This window comes from Vanellus vanellus (assembly GCF_965231255.1).
Source record: "Vanellus vanellus genome assembly, chromosome: 13".
Classification (NCBI taxonomy): domain Eukaryota; kingdom Metazoa; phylum Chordata; class Aves; order Charadriiformes; family Charadriidae; genus Vanellus; species Vanellus vanellus.
In genome coordinates, this window is record NC_138918.1 from 13483756 (window position 1) to 13503812 (window position 20057).

At 58.2% G+C, this 20057-nt stretch overlaps 2 protein-coding genes across 2 annotated transcripts; one reads left to right on the forward strand and one right to left on the reverse strand.

Annotated features, from left to right (window-relative positions):
- Positions 1-1164: 1164 nt before the first annotated feature.
- CCDC69 (coiled-coil domain containing 69) lies at positions 1165-9207 on the forward strand (the record flags this gene model as incomplete). The annotated part of the gene is made up of 9 exons (XM_082489931.1): positions 1165-1277; positions 6441-6510; positions 6955-7112; positions 7363-7438; positions 7629-7702; positions 7936-8037; positions 8421-8540; positions 8781-8878; positions 9039-9207. The coding sequence occupies exons 1-9, from the start codon at positions 1230-1232 to the stop codon at positions 9205-9207; spliced, it is 915 nt and encodes a 304-aa protein (XP_082346057.1). The 5' UTR covers positions 1165-1229.
- Positions 9208-9371: 164 nt separating this feature from the next.
- LOC309677422 (cationic amino acid transporter 2-like) lies at positions 9372-16752 on the reverse strand (the record flags this gene model as incomplete). Its single annotated transcript, XM_082490219.1, is given in 16 exon segments — positions 9372-9488; positions 11654-11781; positions 12042-12150; positions 12747-12913; positions 13368-13510; positions 13643-13745; positions 14117-14253; positions 14755-14835; positions 14837-14958; positions 15288-15441; positions 15709-15877; positions 16139-16196; positions 16198-16210; positions 16450-16506; positions 16508-16636; positions 16742-16752. Coding segments are annotated over 16 exon segments (1698 nt in total).
- Positions 16753-20057: the final 3305 nt, after the last annotated feature.

The following is a 20057-nucleotide window of genomic DNA, read 5'->3' on the forward strand; positions in this document are numbered from 1 at the left end:
GTGCAACCACGCACCTCCGCTCCCTCGTTGGCCGGAGCGGCGGCGAAACGCCAGCGTGCTGGCAGCCCCTGAGCCGCGGGCTTCTTGGACTTCTCCCAGGGGATATTTGGAAAACGTCAGAATAGAAACTTGTTGACAAAAACTGGCAGTGTTTCTATATGGGCACAGCTTCGTGACCGGGTTGAAACATTCCTATTTCAGCAGTGTTGGGTGGCAACTGTTGATTTTTCAGGTCAGAATGCAGGTTCATTTAGAAATGTCTATCATTTCACATCATTTTAAAAAATCATCAAAACCAAAACATTTGGAGGAACCTGCCTTTCCTGCCATTAATTTCTAGGCAGGACACTTTCAAATCGATTTGTTTCCCTGCCTCTTAGGGACCAATTTCCAAAGTGCAGGATTTCCTCCTGGAAAAGGGCACCCTGGTTCCAGGCCCAGCACTTGGGGTGTTTGGGATGCTCAGGAGGGGAGTTGCCAGGATGCAGTCCCCCCAGGCAGTATGGGCCACAGCAAAAGCCCCCTCCAGCCAGCCCAGCTACCCCCAGAGCCGAGGTGCTGCCAGAAGAAAACACCCCAAACCCACCACCTTTACACATTACCCCAGCACGAGCTGAAACTTGATGGGGTGAAGGCAACAGCCAGGATGGATCCTGCCTTCGCCCCTCACATCCTTTCTCCTCGGGGGTTGGGGAAGGTTCAGCCAGGGCAAGCCCCCCGAGCCAGCCCTGCTCCAGCTGGACCCCAGCCCCGGTGCAAGGTCCTGCTCCCCTTCTCGGCCCTTCCCCCCCCCCCCCCCCCCCAAGAGCATCCCCGGTGCAGGGCGCCCCAGCGACACAGCTTTCCAGGGATGGGGGGGTCCCCCTACCCTGCTTGGGACGACCCCAGGGCGGGGACACCCTAGGGTGGAGGGGCCCCAGGGAGGCAGCACCCCCGTCGGCCGCCCAGGGCCAGCCCCGGGGGCGGGCAGGCTGCGGCCGGGGGGCGGGGGGGCCCTGCCCGCGGCTCGGGGGTGCAGAGCACCCTCTCCCGGCGCTGCCTGCGAGCAGCTGCGGGGACTTTTTTTTTTTTTTTAATTTTTTTTTTTTTCTGCCTGCCAGCCCCAGCTGGGGCGGCTCGTCCCGTCCCGTCCCGTCCCACCCGGTGCCGCCGGGCAACCGAAGCCGCTCTCTCCCGGGGGATGCAGCGCTCCGCGCCCCGCGGCTGAGCGGGCTCCGGGCGGGGGCTCCATGGGCTGCACCGGCAGCGCCCTGCGCTGCTGCCCCGCCGGCGGCAAGGTAGAGGCTGCGGGGGTCGCTGGGCTGGGCTGGGGCTGGGCTTCGCCTGGGGTCGGGCTTCGCGTGGGAGCGGGGTTTGCGTGGGACCGAGTGTGCGTCTTGGTGGGGTTTGCATGGAGTCGGGGTTCGCGTGGGGCTGGGGTTCGCGTGGAGCCCTGCTTGGGCTGCTGGGGATGAGGTGTGCTGGGGGCACCCGGCGTGGGTCCGTCCGTCCCTCGTCCCCCCCTTGGCGCGGGGAGCAGCGGGGTCGGGCAGTGGGGCTGTCCCCGGCTGCGTGTGGCGGGGGGACACAGCGGGAGCTGGCAGCCACCTGCCCTGCTGCACCCTCTTTCACCCCTCCGGGCTCTCCCCCCACATCACAGGGAAGACCGTACTAAAGGGGGTGCAGCCTCCGGGGTGACAATGCCTGTTGGAAATGCTGGTCCCATATAGGACAGAGATGGGTCCCCCCCAGATCTCTGCCATCCTCCCACAGCACCCTCCCTTGGCCCAAAAGTTGTGTGTCCGCCTTGTGCCGGGTCCCCCCTTGTGCCGAAGGCGACACTTCTGCTGGGGAACGCTCTGAGTGCCCAGCAGATCCCGGTGCGTTGCTCTGCACTCTTTTGCGGGTTAAGGTCTATAAATTATCTGCTGCTACTTATTACTAATTTTTGACGTGCTCATGCTGCTTTAGCGCCCCGCCATTGGCCTCAGGGGCTGTTCGTGCAGTCGGATGTGCCATGCGTACTAGTGTTGGTGGGTTGTGGTCGCTGGCGGGTGGCAGGGACAGGAGGAGAGTCGTAAAGGCCCCACGGTGCTGGCATGTCCCCCTACACGGGCGGTCCTTTGCAGAGGCAGCTGTGAGAGCTCGGCTGCTCGGGACCATGCGGCCAAAGCACAACCCGCTGCTGGGATGTCGGGGGGGGGGGGAGCAGGCGCGGAGCTTCCACAGCCTCAGAGCCAGTAAGTGCCTTTATTTACCACACTTGCAGGCTCAGCTGCTTCTCCGTACCATGGAAAAAAAAAACAACCAAACCCAACACTCTTCTCTGTGTCATAAGATCAGACACTTCTGGGCTGGTTTGTGACTCTGAGATCTCGCAAGAAGGGGCACAGGACAGGGCACAGCAGCCCAGAGGCCCCAGGTGTTGAGAGCCACACATTTACTGAAATGCGGAAATTTAAGTCAGAGTCATTTGCCCGCAGACACCTCCCTTCCTGCACTTGCCCACTCTCGAGCTCTTCTGCTCAGCCTCGTGGCGCTGCTCACTGTGGTTTGTGCCCCATAAAACAGCCCTGCTGCTGTGACTAAATTGCAAATTAACCCCGAAAGCAACACCGAAAAGCCCCTTTACGGCAAAAAGGGGTAAGGGCGGGCACGTGGGCTCCTGCCCACGTTCTTGTGTACAGGGTACCAAAAGGTGGGGTGGGAGACCTTCACCCTCCCACTGCTGATGGGTGGACTTGCAGAGCTGGTCCCTTGGGGTTGCTCTTGGGGGAGCCCTCAAACCCCAGGGGTGAACCTGGGCAGACTGGGGATGCACATCACAGGGCTGGGGGCTGTCGTGGGGCTGGGGGCTGCGGAGGATTTTGGGGCCCGTCCCAGGTTGGAGGTGACCTTGGGGAGCCCATGCCGGGATGGATGCGGTGGGCGGACGGCATACCAGGCGCCGCTGCGTGCGCCGGGGGAGGCGGCTTGGCAGCCTCGTCCTTCGGTCACCGGTCTGCGGGCAGCAGGGCGATAAGGAGGCACGGGCGCAAGTGCTGCGGCCAGAGCCCGTCCCCGAGCTCGGGCACTGTCCCCCAAGGGTCCCTTCTCCTCCAGCTCCATCTGCCCGCTCATGGTCACCGTTCACCCTTCGGTCGCGCTCCCAGCGTGAGAAAGGCCAAGACGCCTTCCCAAAAGATGAGGGCTGAGGCTTGGCCGCCTTCCAGGGCTGGGGTGAATTTATTTTGGAGATATAGGAACTATATGTAGCAGCAGGAGCCAGGGAAAGGTCAGGATGCAAAACTCGGGGCTGTCAACAGCATTGAAGGGTTTGCATATGGTCTGCGGCACAGATCCGACTGTACGGGAGGTGATAGCCATCTTGTAACACAACCGCCGCCGGAGGAAAATCACCAGTGGAGATGAAGACAGGTCCCACGGACCTGTGACAGCGTTGCTCTGGCAGCACTGAGCATCTGCTGCAGATCTCGGGGAGGTTTTAGGGTCACGGACCAAATCCTGGCCCCCTTCTGCACAGCCACAAAGCAAAACCTCATCCCCGGGAGCAGCGTTGGGATTTAAATGCTCGTTTCCTGCCTCTTTGTGATTTTGTTCCCTGACAGTAACGTTGCGTGGTTTAATTGCTTAACGTACTTGTAAAACAGGAAAGGAGGAAGAAAAATACAGTACAAAACCCCACCTCACGCGAAAAGCTGAAGCAGAGGCTGTGGCCGACCCAGCTGCCCGCACCATGCCGGCCGCCTCTGCGCGGGCGCTCCCCACCGCGGGCACCTTTTGAGATGCCTCAGGTTCTGCTGGAAATCCCAATTAATCCATCCATAAACAGTTTTGCTCCAGACCGTTAAAAATATTTAGTTCTAAGAACACGGATACTTTTTTTTTTTTTTTTTTTAATAGCTAGAAGATATTTTTTGGCATGAGCCTCCTCAAAGCCAAGAGGTTTCCATGCTGAGACCTTACAGGATAAGCAGCGCTGCCAATGCCCCACACCTGCGGGATGTTTTGGGCTGGTTCTTTCCTGGGCCAAAGCTGTTCCAGCTGGAGCAAATCCCAACCTGCTCCTTTCACACACAGCACTGTCTGACTGACCCGGGACTGTCTTCCCACTCTCCAAAATGTGCCGGGCGATACCAGAGACATGGGTGCCACGTGCTGCTCTGGCAGCGGCAGCGGAAGGTGCCTCTATATCTCGGTTAGTTTTCGGCCACATTTTGGTTTTCACCTTGGCTTTGATGGTGGAGCTCTCATCCCAAAGGACAATTGAGTGCTTAGGAGTAAAATTAGCTCCAGACACTATTTTAATTGCTGCTAGAGGTAGGAAGGGTGCCTAACTCATAGCTTCAGGGCAGGTATTTGGATTTGCCTGGGGGTGCGGGCATACCTCTTGCTCCCTTTAGCCATTTCTAAGTTCAGCTGCAGTTGTCTCAAATCACCCTCCTTGAGCGGCCGAGGGGCTCTGAGGCCCCGTCCCGCTGGGTTTGGGGAATGGGAAGAGGTGAAAGTGCCCTGGATCCATGCTGGAGACATTGCTCATGCTCTGGGGGTGACCAGAGGGGACCAGCCCTGGGCGCTTTTGTCCTTGAGCATCACCTTCGCCAGCGAGCGGGACACATGCAGCGGAGGCGGTTTGCTTTGGGCAGGTGAGGTTTGGGTGTCACTCCTAGAGGAGGTAATAGCATCCCACTCCCAGCAAAGTTTAGATCATCCAAAACCCTTGGGGGCTGTGTGACCCCGCCATGCCAGGATGGTGTCCCCCACCCCTGGCACAGCCTTTGCTTTGTCACAGTAAAAGATTGGGGGGTGGGGTGGGGTGGTGTCTGAAATTCCCGCGATGCTCTGGGTTTGCAGAGCCCCGACTGTCTCATCCACCTATCCCCACACCGGACTCCAAAACCCATGAAGGGACACGGGGTACATTAAATAGCCGGGGGAGGTGCACATCAGCATGAGATGCAGGGGGGGGAGGGGGGAGGCAGGTAGGGGACCCTTTGCGGTCAGGGCTGCCGGCACTCAGTGGCATCCCCGACCACCCTGCATTTGCAGGACGAGCCGTGTCAGCGTCGAGAACAAACCCTGCGAATCCCGACCGCCTGGTGCCTCCTCGCCCCGCTGCCTGGGCCGCGTTCAACGCCGCGGCCGCTCACGCCATAGAAGGGAAGATAAAGCCGTGGCTTCCCAGAGGCTGAGAGTTTTCCTGCTCTCTCTGGCAACTGCGCTTCCCCTCCAGCTTCAGAAGGGGGGAGGTGGGGAGGGGACGCCTGTTTGCTTTGCCTCGCTTTGTTTCCCCAAGCCAGGCTCCCTAATCCGGTCTGTGTTTGGCCACGCTGCTGTGACAGCGGGGCCAAGCCGGGGTGCTGCCGGCACAGCGGGGTCCCCAGCACCCCACGGGCTGCAGGGCTGGTTTCGCGAGGGACGGGTATTTTTAGGGGAGGTTTTGTCAGGGGCTGGAGAGTGGTGACGCGTCGGCAGGTGGATTCCCTCGCCCACGGTACATCCACACCCCTACCCATAAGCACAACCCGGTGATGGGCTTCGGGGGCAAGATTTGCCCCGCGCTGGGGAGGCAGAGCTGCGTGAGCCGGCGAGCTTTGCTTCTATCTTTCGGCAACAGATAAAAATATAACCATCTCTTTGGGTTTTTTTTTCCCTCCTCCCTCCCCAAGTGACTAAATTAACCCCATGCAGGGGAGGGGGAAGGCACCCCGCGGAGCTGCGTTGCTGAAGGCAGCTCCCGGCTCTGGGTTGTATCAGCCCCGCGGCAGCAGTGGGAGCGCGCGGGAGCGCGCGGGGTCGAACAGCACATTCCTGCGCTCCTGAGGTCATTGCTCGCGCCGCCGCCAGCCCTCGCCTGCTGCCAGCCGTGCACGGGGTTGGCATCGCCTCTGATTTATGGTTATTTTTCTTTCTCACTGCTGCTCCGGCACAGGCCGTGCCAAGCCCGGCTGTGTAAAGCACCGGCAGAGAGGTGTGTTTGGGGGGCTGCAAGGTGCCAGTGCCAGGTACCGGGCTGACGCTGAGCATCCCGGGGCAGCGGAGATGGGGCAGGAGGAGGGTGGCAAGGAGGCACCATAACAGGAGTCCTGCCAAATGCTGCCTGCCCTCCCCCACCGGATGTTTTGCTGCCGGAGCCTATTTTGCACCAGCACCAATGTCAGGGGGGGGGATTGTGAGCATCCCCCAGGTTTTCCAGCCGGTGGCTTGCCATGCTGCACAGGGAAGTGGCCGGGACACAGCAAATGAGACGAGCTCGGAGCTGCCTGGCGGGGGGCACGTGCGCACCCATGGGTGCTCAGGGCTGGCAGGGTGTCGGGGAGGGACCACTGCTGCTCGAGAACCAGTGTTTTAGCAGGGCTGAAGCACGCTCAGCGCAGGGTGCCTGGCTGCAGGGTGTCCTCTGCCTGCAGCCACCTGGTCCCCCTGTCCCCCCCTGCTCCAGCCCCCTCTCTCTCTGCCAGAGACAGCTAAAAGCCCAGCAGCAGAGGGGACCGCCTTCCCAGGAGCTCACAGCCTTGAAGACAGAGAATGGTGAGAAGAAAATGTGTGTGTCCCCCCCCGGCCCCGCTGTGCTTTCTCAGCGTGATATTAAGAAAGTAGTAGGACAGACCCCAGGGCAGCCAGCCTGCGCCGGGGCTGAGGAAGATGGGGATGATGGCTCCAGCCTCCACATGGCGCTGGTGCGGGCAGGCAGAGACGATGGCATCCCATCGACGATGGCATCCCATCCTCTCGGGCAGACAGGTCATCCTCAGGGCGGAAAGCCTAATGAGCTGTGTCCTCTCTGAGCCTACCAGCGCCATCCCAATTAGCGCTAATCTGCACCAGTGAGATGGGGGGGAGCTATTTGTCCAGTGGGAAGAGGACAGGGGCTGAACCCAGGCCACCACGCTGGCCGGTCGGCTGCCCGGGACATCCGAGCTGCCCGGTTAGCAGGATACAGCCGGCGCCGTTTCAGCCATGTTTGCATTGCAGCCAATGCCACCCTATTGCCTGAGGATGGGAAGGAGAAGGCAGGGCTGCAAGAGGAGAAGACGGAGAGCACGAAACTCCTCCAAGGCCAGGAGGAGGAGCGGCTGCGGGATGCTGGCCGGGCAGGGACCGTGGGAATGGCCCAGGATGTTAACAACCAGGTCGGTTGAAAAGGCAGGTGGTGTGGCCGGGCAGGGACCGTGTGGCCAGCCAGGACTTCCCAGGCAGCAATCATGGACCTGGCACGTGCTGGGCTGGGATCTCCTGTTTTCGGGAGGAGGAAGGTGTGAGGAAGGGGTTAGGAAGCCTGAAATGGTGAGGGTCTGGCAATGAGTCATGGGGGGGGGCAGGGAGGGCCAGAGCATCCCTTACGTCGGGACAGGTGGGGTTTGTCATCTCCCTGCTTCCCAGGTGGAAAAGAGGAAAGAGCTGGAGCTGGAGAAGCAGTTTGATGCCCTGAGGAGAGCGCACACGGAGGCCCTGCAAGGTGCGTGCTGGGACAGCAGGGCTCCCCGCAGCCCCCCTGCCCTCTCCCCCCACAATGCCGATGCACCTCCGGCTTTGTGTGGGGTTGTGGGGATGCTGCCCCCCTGCTCCGCGGCATTGTGGGGCTCATGTGGGGCTCGCTGCCCTGGTGTCCCCACGTTGGTGACACTCAGCTTGTGTCCCCCCTGCAGAGCTCCAGAGAGCACATGAGCAGGAGAAGCTGCTGCTGGCGGAGTCCCACCACAGGTCCCAGGTGGCCTTACAGGTACCCATGGAAAAATCCCTGGGAAAGGGTGCTGGTGGAGCACTAGAGGACCATCTGCTGGCTCCGCTATGGTGCCCTGAGCTCCTCAGTAGCCACCTCGGTCTTTGGTCTGTCTGGGGACCACGCAGGCTCCTCCAGCCCTGGGGTTATTAGGGTGCCGTAGCCCAGCAGTGCCTCTGCTCGGGAAGAAATCCCAGATACCTCCCATCCTGCTTCTTCCCTGGCTGCCCTAGGAGACGATCCAGGCACTGAATTCCCAGCTGAAGTCCTTCCAGGAGAGGATGAAGCGGGTGGAGGAGTCACTCCTGAGCACAGACTACAAGAAGCACATCCAGGTAGAGGGAGACGTGGGACCGGTGGCCTCTGCAGAGGGGTGTCAGGGAGGGGACCGGTTCTGGGGTGCCAGCCCAAACCCAGGGGTCCTTCTCTGATGGATCCAAAGGGGAAGTGGTGGGGGGGCTAAATCCAGGTGGGGCACAGGACAGCTGAAGAGGAGAGCAAAGCCCCATCCCTGGGAGGTGCACAGGCTGCTGGGGTCCCTTGAACACAAGTGATGGGTGAAACATGGTGCCTTGCGGCACCACAAACCCATCCTGGCCCGTGAAGGGTCCCATCTGAGAGTACTGGCCCACAGGGCTCATGCGTCGGGGGGGAGAACCATGGCAGATGTCCTGAGCGCCCACCCCGCTGCAGCTGCTGCACCCCCTGTGCCCCACAGGAGCATGGGAGCCCGAGCCCATTCTGGGAGCAGGAGCTGGAGAGCCTGCACTTTGTCATCGAGATGAAGAACGAGCACATCCACGGCCTGGACAAGAAGCTGCTGAACCTGGAGACTGTGGTGGGTTGAAAGGGAGAGGTCACAGGTGGGCTTTCCATCTCTTCTCCCCACCTGGGTCCTGTCCAGAAATTGCAGCTGAAGCAGAGGTGGATGGAGCCCGGTTCCTCTCTTGGAGTGGGGAGGGGATGCGGGTGCAATGCCACCACGCTCCCACCAAGCCAGCATTCCCCCCAAGATGGGGTGGCGGGGGGTTCAGAGGCACTTTCCAGCTCCCTCCTCACCCTCGTACGCCCTGTCCAGGCGGAGAGGAACCTTCTGCTGGAGGAGAAGGTGAAGACTCTCCAGCAGGAGAACGAGGACCTGCAAGTTCGCACCCAGAACCACTTGGTCATGGCGAGGTAGGTGCTGGTCCCACGGGTGGCATCTCCGATGGGGGGAGAGGTGGCAGCAGTGGGGCGGGGGGGGATACATCACAGCACTGGGCGCTTTGCGGGGAGCAGAGGGGGCTCGCGGGCGCTTTGCCCGGTGGCTCCGGCAGCGTGTGCCGTTTGCCCGCAGGCAGCTGTCGGAGGAGCTCTTGGCCGCCCGCGGGGCGCTGGAGAAGGAGGCGCAGCTGCGGGACCAGGCTCGCCGCGAGAAGGAGGAGCTGCTGTACCGGGTGCTCAATGGCGGCGACGGCTCCCCCTTCCCCATCGCTGCCGGCGAGGTGCCCCTCATCGCCACGTAGCACGCCGCCGACCGGCACCGTGCGCTGCCGGGGGGAGCTGTCGGGGCCTTCCTCCGGGCGCATGAGCCCAGGGCTGCTCTCACAAGTGCCCCCACTGCCGGGGCAGGCCCCCGGGCTGGCCGAGCCCACGGGGTGGCCCCGTCCGACCGGGACGATGGAGCATTTCACAGGACGCTTGAGCCTGCCTTTCCCCAGCCCCCGTGGGGCTGCAGGAGGACCCCAGCCACCTCCCTGTGCCATCCTTGCACCCCTTCCTCTGGTGGAAGGCTGTGGGGGGCGTTCTGGGGGTAAAAGGGGTCAGCCAGGACACGCAGACGTGCATTGGGCTGGATCCCACCCAGCGCATGGCTCTGAGCATAACCAGCACCAGCACTGCCCAGGGGCACGGAGGCGAGGAAGACAAGGTGGTCACAGGGACAAGCACCGGGAGGATGAGGAGGGCACTGGGGACGCGGTGGTGTTAAGGTACCTCGCTCCCTGGGGAGCATCCCTGGGAAGCGCACGGCCAAGCCCAGAGCTGAGCCACGGAGGCTTTCACAGAGCAGGAGGGACGGGTGCAGCCGGGTAAATCTGCCACCTCCAGCACTGTCCTTGCCATAGATCATGTCAGCCTGTACCATTTTGGGGCTCAACCTCCTGCTTAGGCTGATCTGAGCTGATGCCGCCCACTCCTGCCCTTTCCAGTGAAAGCAGGGCTTCCCCTGCCAAGGAACCTGCCTCTCCCCGTCACCTTCTCCATCTTCAGCAAAGAGTCCCCGGGGGATTGCTCCTGCAGCCCAGGCATGCCCCTAACTCACTGCCACACAGACGCCAAACCCTCCTTGTCCCCGCTGCCCATCCGCAGCACCACCAGCTCCATTGTCGTCCCCAAAGCCGGGCAGAGGCTGCATGTCCGGAGGTGCGCATTCGGGGAGCAGAGCATCCTCCCGAAGGGCAGCAGGCTTCAGTGGCTGCCAGCAGGTCACATCCCTCCCTGCTCCGAGCCAGCACAGCCCCATCTGGAAAGAAGCTGCCAGCACGGCTGCGGGCCAGGGCTGGATGCACACAAGCACTTTCCACTGGGTGCACGAGTGTGGTGGCACGGTCACCGCTCCGGGGGCTGGCACTGGCCCGTCCCCTCCCCAGGGCTGTTTAGGGGGTGTACGTGTGTGTGTATGTGTGTGCACCAAGCACATGCTACTGGCTGTAACAATCAAGTCCGTAGGAAGCAGCAGCCTCAAGAATCCCATGTCAGTGTTTTTGGGGACTGGTGTGGGAGCAACTCACAGGGAAGCCACGTGCTCCACACCTAGGGCAGGGGGAGGACAGGGAAGGGTGGGAGCAGGCGCCACACAGCCCCCTGCTGCTGGTCCCCTTTTTCCTGCTCCTTCCCTCGCTTCATTCATTTCAGTGGGCTCCCAGCGCAGGGCAGACCCCGACCCTCCCAGCCCTGCCAAGCCAGCAGGGCCACTGCCACAGCCACTTCCATCCTTTGTGCCCATCCTTATTGGGAAAACATCAGCTGAATGAGGCAGCCAGGAAGGCAATGCAGACGTGGGGTCCGGCTCTCACCCAAGCACCTCCATGGGATGCCCAGTGTGTCAGACCAGTGTCCTCCCAGAGCACCCGCTGCTCCATGCGTCCCCATGGCTCTGGGCAGGGGTGGTGGGGCAGTCTCCAGCTTTGCACAGCAACCTCAGGGATCGGGGGGGGGGGGGGGGGGGACGGGGACACGCCAGGAGCTGTAGCACCAAAGCAGGGATGGTGGGGGCACGTTTCTGCCCCAGTAACTCCTGCCTAGCTGTAGTTGAAGGGGGCAGGGTGGCTGGGCAAAGGGAGGTGATGCTAGCAGGGTCGGGCATCCTGCTCCCCCGACGGCAGATTCTGCGTGGGACCCAGAGGAACGTGCCCAGCTCTGGGAAAGAGGAGGGCTGGGAACTGAGGAGGAGGAATAAATGAGTGCAGAAAAGGACTTGCCTACGGTAAAGAAGAAAAAGCCTGGCACAGGCAGTGCCTTGGCAGTCACAGGGGGACGGGGCAGGTCAGCCCTGCCTGCCTCAGGGTGCCAAGGCAGCGTGGAGGGGCAGGGCAGCACAAGGAGCCTCTGCTCTGCTCTGAGCAGCTGAGGGACAGGGTGGGCAAGGGGACAGGGGAAAACTGGGGAGCTGCAGGGAGAGGTTTCAAAGGCAAAAAAACCCCACCCCAAACCTGCAACCCAATAACAGCAGCAAAAACACTTGCCTGCTTTATCCTCTGCAGACAAAACTCCTTCAGCAGCGGCTTGCCATGAGGATTCGGGTTGCTCAGGGAGGTTCATAAGATTTGGGAGAAAACAGCTCCCGGGGGCTCGTGTCAGGGCTGTGCCCCTCCGTGGGAGGAGACCTTCAGCCCAAGGGGCATCTTGGCCTCTCGGGCACAGGGTGGAGGGGGGCGGGCGCTCAGGGACCGGCCTGTCTCCTTTCATTGCCCTGGAGCAGATGGGCTCCAGGACCACCTCCCTGGGAACGCTTCCTGGCGGCTCCCGGGGGACTGCCTCGTCAGGCCGGCGGCTCTCTGCGCCGTGCCAGATCCCGTAGCCAAAGTAAATGAGGAAACCTGGGAATGGACAGAATGGGGGGGGGGGGTGGGGGGGTCCTCTCCTCTCCCCTCCCAGCCACAAAGTTCCCACTCCTTTGGGCCATGTGTCAGAGGATGGGGTGCTCCTGCCACCCTGTGGCGTTAAAGGTCAGCATCTCTCTTCCATCTGCCCACCGCAGCTCTGCAGCCAGCGTTAATGCCGCAGGCTCTCAAACCACCTATGCTTCACCCAAAGAGGTTGCCGCCAGCTCTGGGACCTTGAGGGTGGCCGGGCTTACTGATGGCCATCCAGAGCAGGTGCCGCAGCCAGGCGGCTGCGCTGAGTCGGGCCATCAGGATGCTGTTGATGGTGATGCTGAGGAGCGGCAGGAAGGGCAGGCAGGGAACCTGCAGGGACCAAGCACAAGGTAATGGGGCTATGCCTTTGCCCAGAGGCACTGGCCAGCCCACAGGCAGGGGGTTTAAAGCCCACTTGGGCTATTTGCTGCCTGGCCGTCAGGCTTTGAGGCTTGGAGACCTAAGCTGGAACTGCAGTCTGTGCTGGAGAGGGATGCTTGTGAAGCGTGGTTTGGTTGACAGGTCCTGCACTGGGGCAGTAGGTGCTGCAGGATTTAAGGGGGAGGCAGTAAACCACTAGCAAAACCAATCCAGCATGTCAGAAGAGCGGTTCCGATTCGTGCAGCAGGCACTGGGCTCGGTTGAGGCTGCAGGAGTTGTCCCTTTAGCCTGCAAGATGTGGGGGGGAAGAACCAGGTGGCCCTCACAGTCCCTACAGAAAACCCCATGAGCTGCCTCCAACAACAACAAACCTCCAACAGCGCTTTGTTCAACGTGGATGCAGCAAAGGTCTGCCTGGCCTGAAGCAGAGGGAACACACCCCCTCCCCAATGCCTTTCCCCATGGGGTTGTGGCACTTGCCTCCTCTCCATCCCCAAGGTCTTTCTCCCTGGGGATGGTCCCTGAGAGCCAGGCCGTGTGCTCACCGTGAAGGACGCTCTCTCCTGGCTCTGAGGCTGCCTCCAGATGAGCAGACCTGCCACCAGGATCCCCAGGAGAGGCAGAGCCAGAGCAGCGATGCACCAGGCACTCCCAGCCCGGAGGCAGGGCAGCCCGGTGGTGCTCACCCAGCTGACGGCACGGACCAGGGCGGCTGCAGAGGTACCATGGTGGGGCGTCAGGGCAGCGATTCCCTCTCCCAGCCTGTCCCTCTCCCAGGGTGCAGCATCCAAGCTTGCCATGGCAGGAGGGACAAATGACAACCAGGGGACAGGGTTGGGTGGCTGATCATGGATTTAGTTTTTCTCTCCAGCCAGCCTAGGAAGAGAAGGGAGCAGGAGTTTCCCAAGGTCCCATCAGGGCAGCCAGATGTGCAGCAGTCGGGATAGGGCAGGAGGGAGCTGGGCAGGCCCTGCCTGCATCCCGCTGCCCGATGGTTTTCAGCGAGCAGGAACCTGCCAGCCTGTGCTACAGCGATGTCCCCCATGGGTCTCCCCGTGCCGGGTCCCCATAAATCCCATCCATTGCTCCCAGGTGTATCACAGAATGGTCAGGGTTGGAAGGGACCTTTGGAGATCATCTAATCCAACCCTCCTGCCAGAGCGTACCTACGGCTGTCAGAGCCCAGGCCACCGTGGTGGAGGAACGCGGGGTGGGATGCAGGGGCGGCTGGACGAGATGGTCCCACCACAGCTGCACAGCCGGGACCTTCCCTGCAGGAGTGTCCTGAGCCCTGGGTTCAGGCCAATACCTGAGGAGCAGATATTGGATATTAAGGCACATGGAGAGCGTGCCCACAGTGCATCAAGGCCAGTGCCTTGCCCTGGGCATGGCCAACACCAAAATTTGGGTGAGCCCCATCCCCTGTCCCCAGCAGCCTCACCTGAGCAGCAGCACACAGCCAGCCACCAGCGAGTAGGCCAGCAGCGTGCCGATGGACATCATGTCAACCAGGGCTTTCAGGTCAAAGAGGAGGGCCAGGAGAGCTGCAGGGATAAGAAGCCCTTTCAGCCTCCCAGCAGAGCTGGCAACACTGCTGTTGTGCCCATCTCAGTCATGCTGTCCCTCTGTCCCCCTAGGCCCCCCGACACCCACTGCAGCAGGACTCAAGCACCTCGATGACCCGGTGCAAAGCATCCTGCCACCTCCTGCCGAGCAGCTCAGAGAGGCCGAACTGGTGTCTGGGACAGCATCAAGGCCAAATGGTCTCTCTCCCACAGTGAGGAGACCTCCCTCTGGGTGGGAAGATACTGCTCGAACAGCTACTGGCAAGCTAGGGGGTCTGTGTTGTCCTGCTGAAAGAGGACATCCACCAAGCCCTGCTCAAGGTTAAGGGGTAAACCAATCGCTCAACCACCTGCCACTCCTCCAGACACCAGCGTTGCCACCACTAGGCACTGACAGCGACTAACTTTAGCCAGAGGTTTGAAGAGAAGCCCATCTCGAGCCATAGCGTGCAGGATCCGTGGCATGGGGAACATGGAGCCCAGGAGGCTGCAGAGAGGGGAGGAGATGGGGGAGAAGACAGCAGGCATCCAGGAGGTGCCCATCCTGCCTTTTGCTCCTCCTTGGGTGCCAAGGGAGCTCCTGTTCATCTGTATGGTCCATGACCTTCTCAAGGCCATGCTGACAATACAAGCACCTCCCTCACCGTTAGACGAGGGACAGTTAACTGGGGAAGTGATGTCTGTGGGTCACTGGGAGCCTGTGCATACTGAGACACCCCAGCCTGCTCCTGCATTCATGGTGCCACCAAACACTTGACCACTCCCTCCAATTTCGGCTAAAAGCGGTATGCCAAGGGTTTTGGTTGCTCTCCACAATCAGGAGGGGCCAGGCTGGGAGCAACAGGGTTTGTGAGGAAAGGCTGAGGGATTTTGGCCAAGCAGGGAGGGCAGTCAGAAGGAGGGGGTTGGTGATAGCTCCTAGATGTATTCTAGCTCCAGTGCAACCTTGCTCTGAGCCACAGAGCTGCCAGCAGAGGACTCCCCTCACCTGGTCGTCAGGGCACACAGTGACCCCACAGCTACAGCATACGTTGCACTGCTCCACCCAACGTATTCAAAAGCCACTGGGTGGGCTCATGGTGTCTAGGAGGTAGTAGGGCATCATCAGGGTGAGGGCGGCAGATAGCCCGAAGTACGCCAGGAAGCAGATGAGAAGGGAGAGGATGATGCCCATGGGGATGGATCTCCGCAGGTCCCGTTTAATGTGCATGGCATACTAGGAGCCCAGCTCAGGACGGAGAGCGTATCCCGTATGTCCCCATGAGAGGGGACACAGAGGCCTTCTCGCAAGGACCACTAGACCTCCTAGGCTCCAGGTTTATGGGGATAGAGACTATCCCTGCTTCAGGATTAGCTCACTCATGCCACATGGACTCTTATAGTCCCAGAGGGCAGGAGAGAGCAGCTGTAGCACAGAGCCAGTAATGTCCCCATTCCCAGCCCAGCACTACACCAGTGCCCGGGGCTGTGGAGAGAATCGCTGCCACAGCCCCCCAGCCTGCAGGGGAGGGTCCCACCAACATCTCTCCCTGCCTCACCCGTGGTAGCAATGCAGTCAAATCCAACAAAGGCATAGAAACAGGTAGAGGCTCCAGCCAAGGTCCCAGTGAAACCATACGGCATGAAGCCTCCCACCCCAAAGGCACTGGTCATGTTGTCGGCCACAGACTGGCTCCTGGGAGGAGGAGGAAGAGTGAGGCAGTGCAGAGGGGTCAGTGCAATGACGTCCCAGGATGGGGCCAGGCTGAACAGCCCATTGAACCTGCTCACCCCTACAGCATCAACCCAGCAGGGCTTAGGACTTTGGCTCTTTGAAGCATTGCCAACAAGGCAGGGAGAAACAGGGAAAAGCAAGATTTCCTGGGATAAAGCATTAAGGGGTTGACCCAGCCATTCCCATGCCCCTCTGAAGGCAGCATGGGGAGAGAGGAGCCCCTCGTACCCAGTCTCGTGGACAGGTGCCCGTGGCAGGTCATCCTCCCTGAGCTTCCAGTTGCTCAGGACGCCTTTGATGAAGCCACTCACTGTGACAAAGAGCAGGACAAGCACGTTGAGAGCTGTGAAGGCTTTGTTGACCATGGTGGACTCCTTCACTCCGAAGGAAAGAAATCCTGGGGACAAACAGAGAAAAACTGGCCAAGCCCCCTGGATGACACCAGGCCAAGGGTAGACATTATTAGGGAGGGTGGAAGAGGGGGGACAGTGGTAATCAGGAGCATCTACAGATTTTCCCAGATTCCCCTTTTATTCCCCCTTCTTTGCCCAGGGAAATGGCAAAGCCTAAGAGGGGTCAGCACCATTCTGAAGAGCCCGTGGTGGGGTGAGGACCTCATCCTACATGATGAAGGGTGGCACAGGGGGAGGCATCCTACCTGACAGCAGGACCACCAGGCCAGCGGCAAAGGCATCCGGGTGCTCCGCCAGCCCCACCAGAGCTCATGGTGCTGTGGGAGCACCTTCAGCTGAGCAGATGGATCTTTCCTGGCCCGCTGTGAGGCAGACGGCTGCTCCAGGAGTGGAGCATCTCCCATCCCTCCTTCTCTTGCCCAGTGCAGGGCCAAAACTCAGAGTTTGTCACTCTCTGCAGTTTCTGCATTTCAAATAGTTTCAGTGTCAAAGCTGGGACACCGCTCTGGGCTGCACAATGGGAAATCTATGCAGAAATATTCTTCCCACAACACACAGCCCTGCCAGAGCAGACACCACGGCTGCAATCAGGAAGGAAAGGACGATGCTGGGTCTTAGCCACTTCTCCCACCAGGACGTAGACACCGGCCCCCAGCGTGCTGCCCACTCCCAAGGTGATGAGGTCCACGGTGGAGAGGCAGCGGCGAAGGATGGAGCCCTCCAAGCCAGCCGGGACTTGCTTTCTGGGGGAAAGCATCTTCAAAACAGAGAGGAGGTAGCCCCAGCTTGGCATCTGTGGGACAGGAAAGCAGCAGGCTTGAGGGTGCTTCTGCCCCATGGGCACCAACCCTGGGCACATGACCCGATCCCAGCCTGAACGTTTTCCTTGCTGCTCTCACCACCCACGCAGTGCTTTCCGGACCCCCTGAGTGCTGCCCGTTTTCTGCCTCTGCCAGAAAAGCAGCCCATTTTGGAGAAAGACGGGGCTACAGTAACTGCGTTCTTCTCTCATTCCCGGTGAGGAGAGGGCAATGCATGACTGGGGTTTGCCGGGCTCCGTCTGATTCGTGCTAGGGTGAGAGGGCACAAGGACACCTGCTTGTCCCCCTGCCAGCCCAGAAAGTCCCGTTGCTCCAGCAGCATCGCCAGCAGAGGATGCAGGATCGCCCACCCTCTCCCCTTAAATCCCTTTTGGGAGCGCCCTGGCAGTACGTAGGAGGAAGAGACAAACCTGACAGAACCACATTTCAAGAAGGATGTCAGACGGTTCCTCTCGTTATTTCCAGTGAAAATTTAAAATCCAGAGATTTTCTAATAAGGAAGGGCACCTGGGCCATATAGCCTTTCTTTTTCCCCTCATTGAACAGTGAGCAATCAGGCAGACAGACCAACAGCTTAAACATGCTCGTTACAATGCCTGGATCAGTGCTGCCAGCAGCTACCCTTACTGATGTACGATACATTCCACTGATGCATGAGTCAAACAGCGTACATTAAGATTTTCTTCTGTGTTACCACTGTTCCTGCACACTCAAAAGGAGCAGCAAATTCAAGTGTATCTCCCACAAAGGACCAGAACTCACTCAGGCCACATAAAATAGAACCTCAAGTTCCAATCTACTCAACGACTTTGGTTTACACTGGATTGTTTCACTTACTCTGTCAAAGAAGCTTCAATAGTCCCCCCCCACTTTACCTAGGATTAAAGCCCATCTCAGACTACATTCTGTGCTCTTCATGCATCTCCCCATCCATCTGTCTTTCAAAGTATCTACAGACAAATGCAGACTCCACTCCTTGAGATCTGATCTTAGTGCAGACACTTGAATTAAACTTCGGGCATACTATTGAGATGTCACACAAAAAACCTCAGGCACACCAAGACAGTATTACGACTATATGTAAAAGCTTTTTGAGCTTGAATCCACTCCACCCTTCAGCATCCTCACAACAGTCCCAGGCACTCGAAATTTGTGGAAAAGTCGAACTAATACTGTGCTTGAAAAATCCATCAGTTCACATGTTCCACTGTGGTATCTTATCAAACACTTCATTAAGTCCTTCTTACACACTTCAAAGTATTCAGAAGTTCAGCAGCTAATCTGAGAAAGATCAGAGAAAGGAGTGTGAAAATTGAAATTCCAACTTTAAGGAAAACAGGAGAGAGATCATGAATAACCATATAGGTTATTAGGACACCTGTTCCTCTCAGCTCCATGCACATGCTGCCATCTACAACATAAGTAAATTATAGCTAGCAACCAGTAACGCTATTGTTGCTGATTTTCAAAAGCTAGGAGGTTTTGTGTGTGTTAAGCGAACAGATTATGCTTTTGTAGGTGGGCTGCCAGTTTTGCATAAAAAACCATGATATTAATACACCTCAATGGCTGTTACACCTACTTTCTTTTACAGCTGATTCAAACTGGAAAGGTGCATCAGAATGGAAGATTAATGGTTTATGCTCTCAATTAAATGAAATGGAAAAGAGCTCCAAACCTTTTGCATGTCCGCAGGTATCCAGGACCCCTGAAGTTCTCATCTAGATTGTGTTTTAAAAATAAAACCCAGCAGCAGCACCTATGCAACGCCCTAACGCCTTCCCTCTGTTCAGAGTGTAACTGCCCAGGCTGTGCCAATCCGCCTTCCAGGCTGTGCCAGGCACACCTGAATATATCAAACGCACCGTTCAATTAATTAAGCATTGAAGGCATGTCTAGTTTTTAAAATAACAGGGACAAGAGTGGACTTACAGGCCAAAAGATAAAACAGTACCTGTTACATCAAGACCTTCACACTACCAACAGGTCAAGTAAACCAGTGCTTTGGCACAACTGCAGAAAACAGAGGGACATACGCGGCACAGGGAGGAGAGGGAGAGGTGGTGCTTTTACCCAAGTTTTTACTGAACAAAGTTAATAACAGGATCCTGCACTACTTCTAACAGGATGATTTAAAACTGCAAGAAATGCCTTTATGGTGACAGTACTCAAAGGCCAGTGACGAAAACGGCTGCTCACAACAAACCCTGCGCGCATTACACCCCTGCTGTCGAGACTGCAGCGCGAACCGACACCGTGTACCAAGCCGAGGGCAACATTGCACGTCAAAAGAGAAAAAACACACCACAGTGGTAAACAGCATTTCCTCATTAAGATCTTTAAACCAAGAGGAGGCGAGAGACAGGTGTGGAGGGGCTCTCACCTGGCGGAAATCACTCGGACTTTTTACCACTTAACGGCAAAGGACTGTTTGCTTTCCGCAGGAAGAGGATCAGCTCTCCTCACCTGGCTGAAAGGAACTGCTCCCTGAGAGTACTTTGGACTGCCTTTAAAAAGATCAAGTTGCAATTATTAACCTTTTAAATCCACAAGCAACAGGTCCTGTAAAATTTGGCCCTGTTCTGCAAAAGAGAGAAAAAGGGAAATGCAGGCAGATCTAGTAATTCTCATTAATTACAGGAAATGAACATATCCTGGAAGGAAACAGCCCAACATAAGCACAAAAATGGGGAAGGGAATAGCAAACGGACATCACTTATTTGTGGGACACTCTGACTGCCTTCAAAAGCAAAGTGTTTCCTCAACTTTAAACAACAAGGAAACCTCAGCGCTGACTTGTTACTCAGCTTTCCACACTTTTGGAATATTCAGGGCTACTGAGCAGCCAGGAGAGTTTTGCACAGATGTTGCAAGTCCATTCAAGAGACGTCGGATTTTTGACACGGAAGTCAGCTGCCTGGCACAACTGGTACCTTCCCATTAGCAGTAACGTAGGGCCTGTCACAAAGGACACCAACTTTCAGTGAGGTTAAGAAGAACTCCCAAATCCAACTGGGGGGATGGGAGGGATGGTGTAATATTTTTTCCAGTTGTTAACATAAAACCCGTGTTGTTTCATAGTAGGCGTACATCTCCCATATTTGTGTGTCTAAATTATTTTGGGAAAAAAAAAAAAGTGTTTCTAATGATCTTACACTTGTTTTAGGAAGAGTTATGTTATTTAAAAGGGACATTTTATTCCTCACCGTAACTCCAGCCTTTAAGTGTCTTCTTCAAAAAAAGCGGGGTAGCCTGCAACATGCATTTCAACCTCCTTGACAAGCATCTCGAAGTAACTTCCCTGTCAGGTTCACAGGACTTGTGAATCACTAAGACCTGTTTC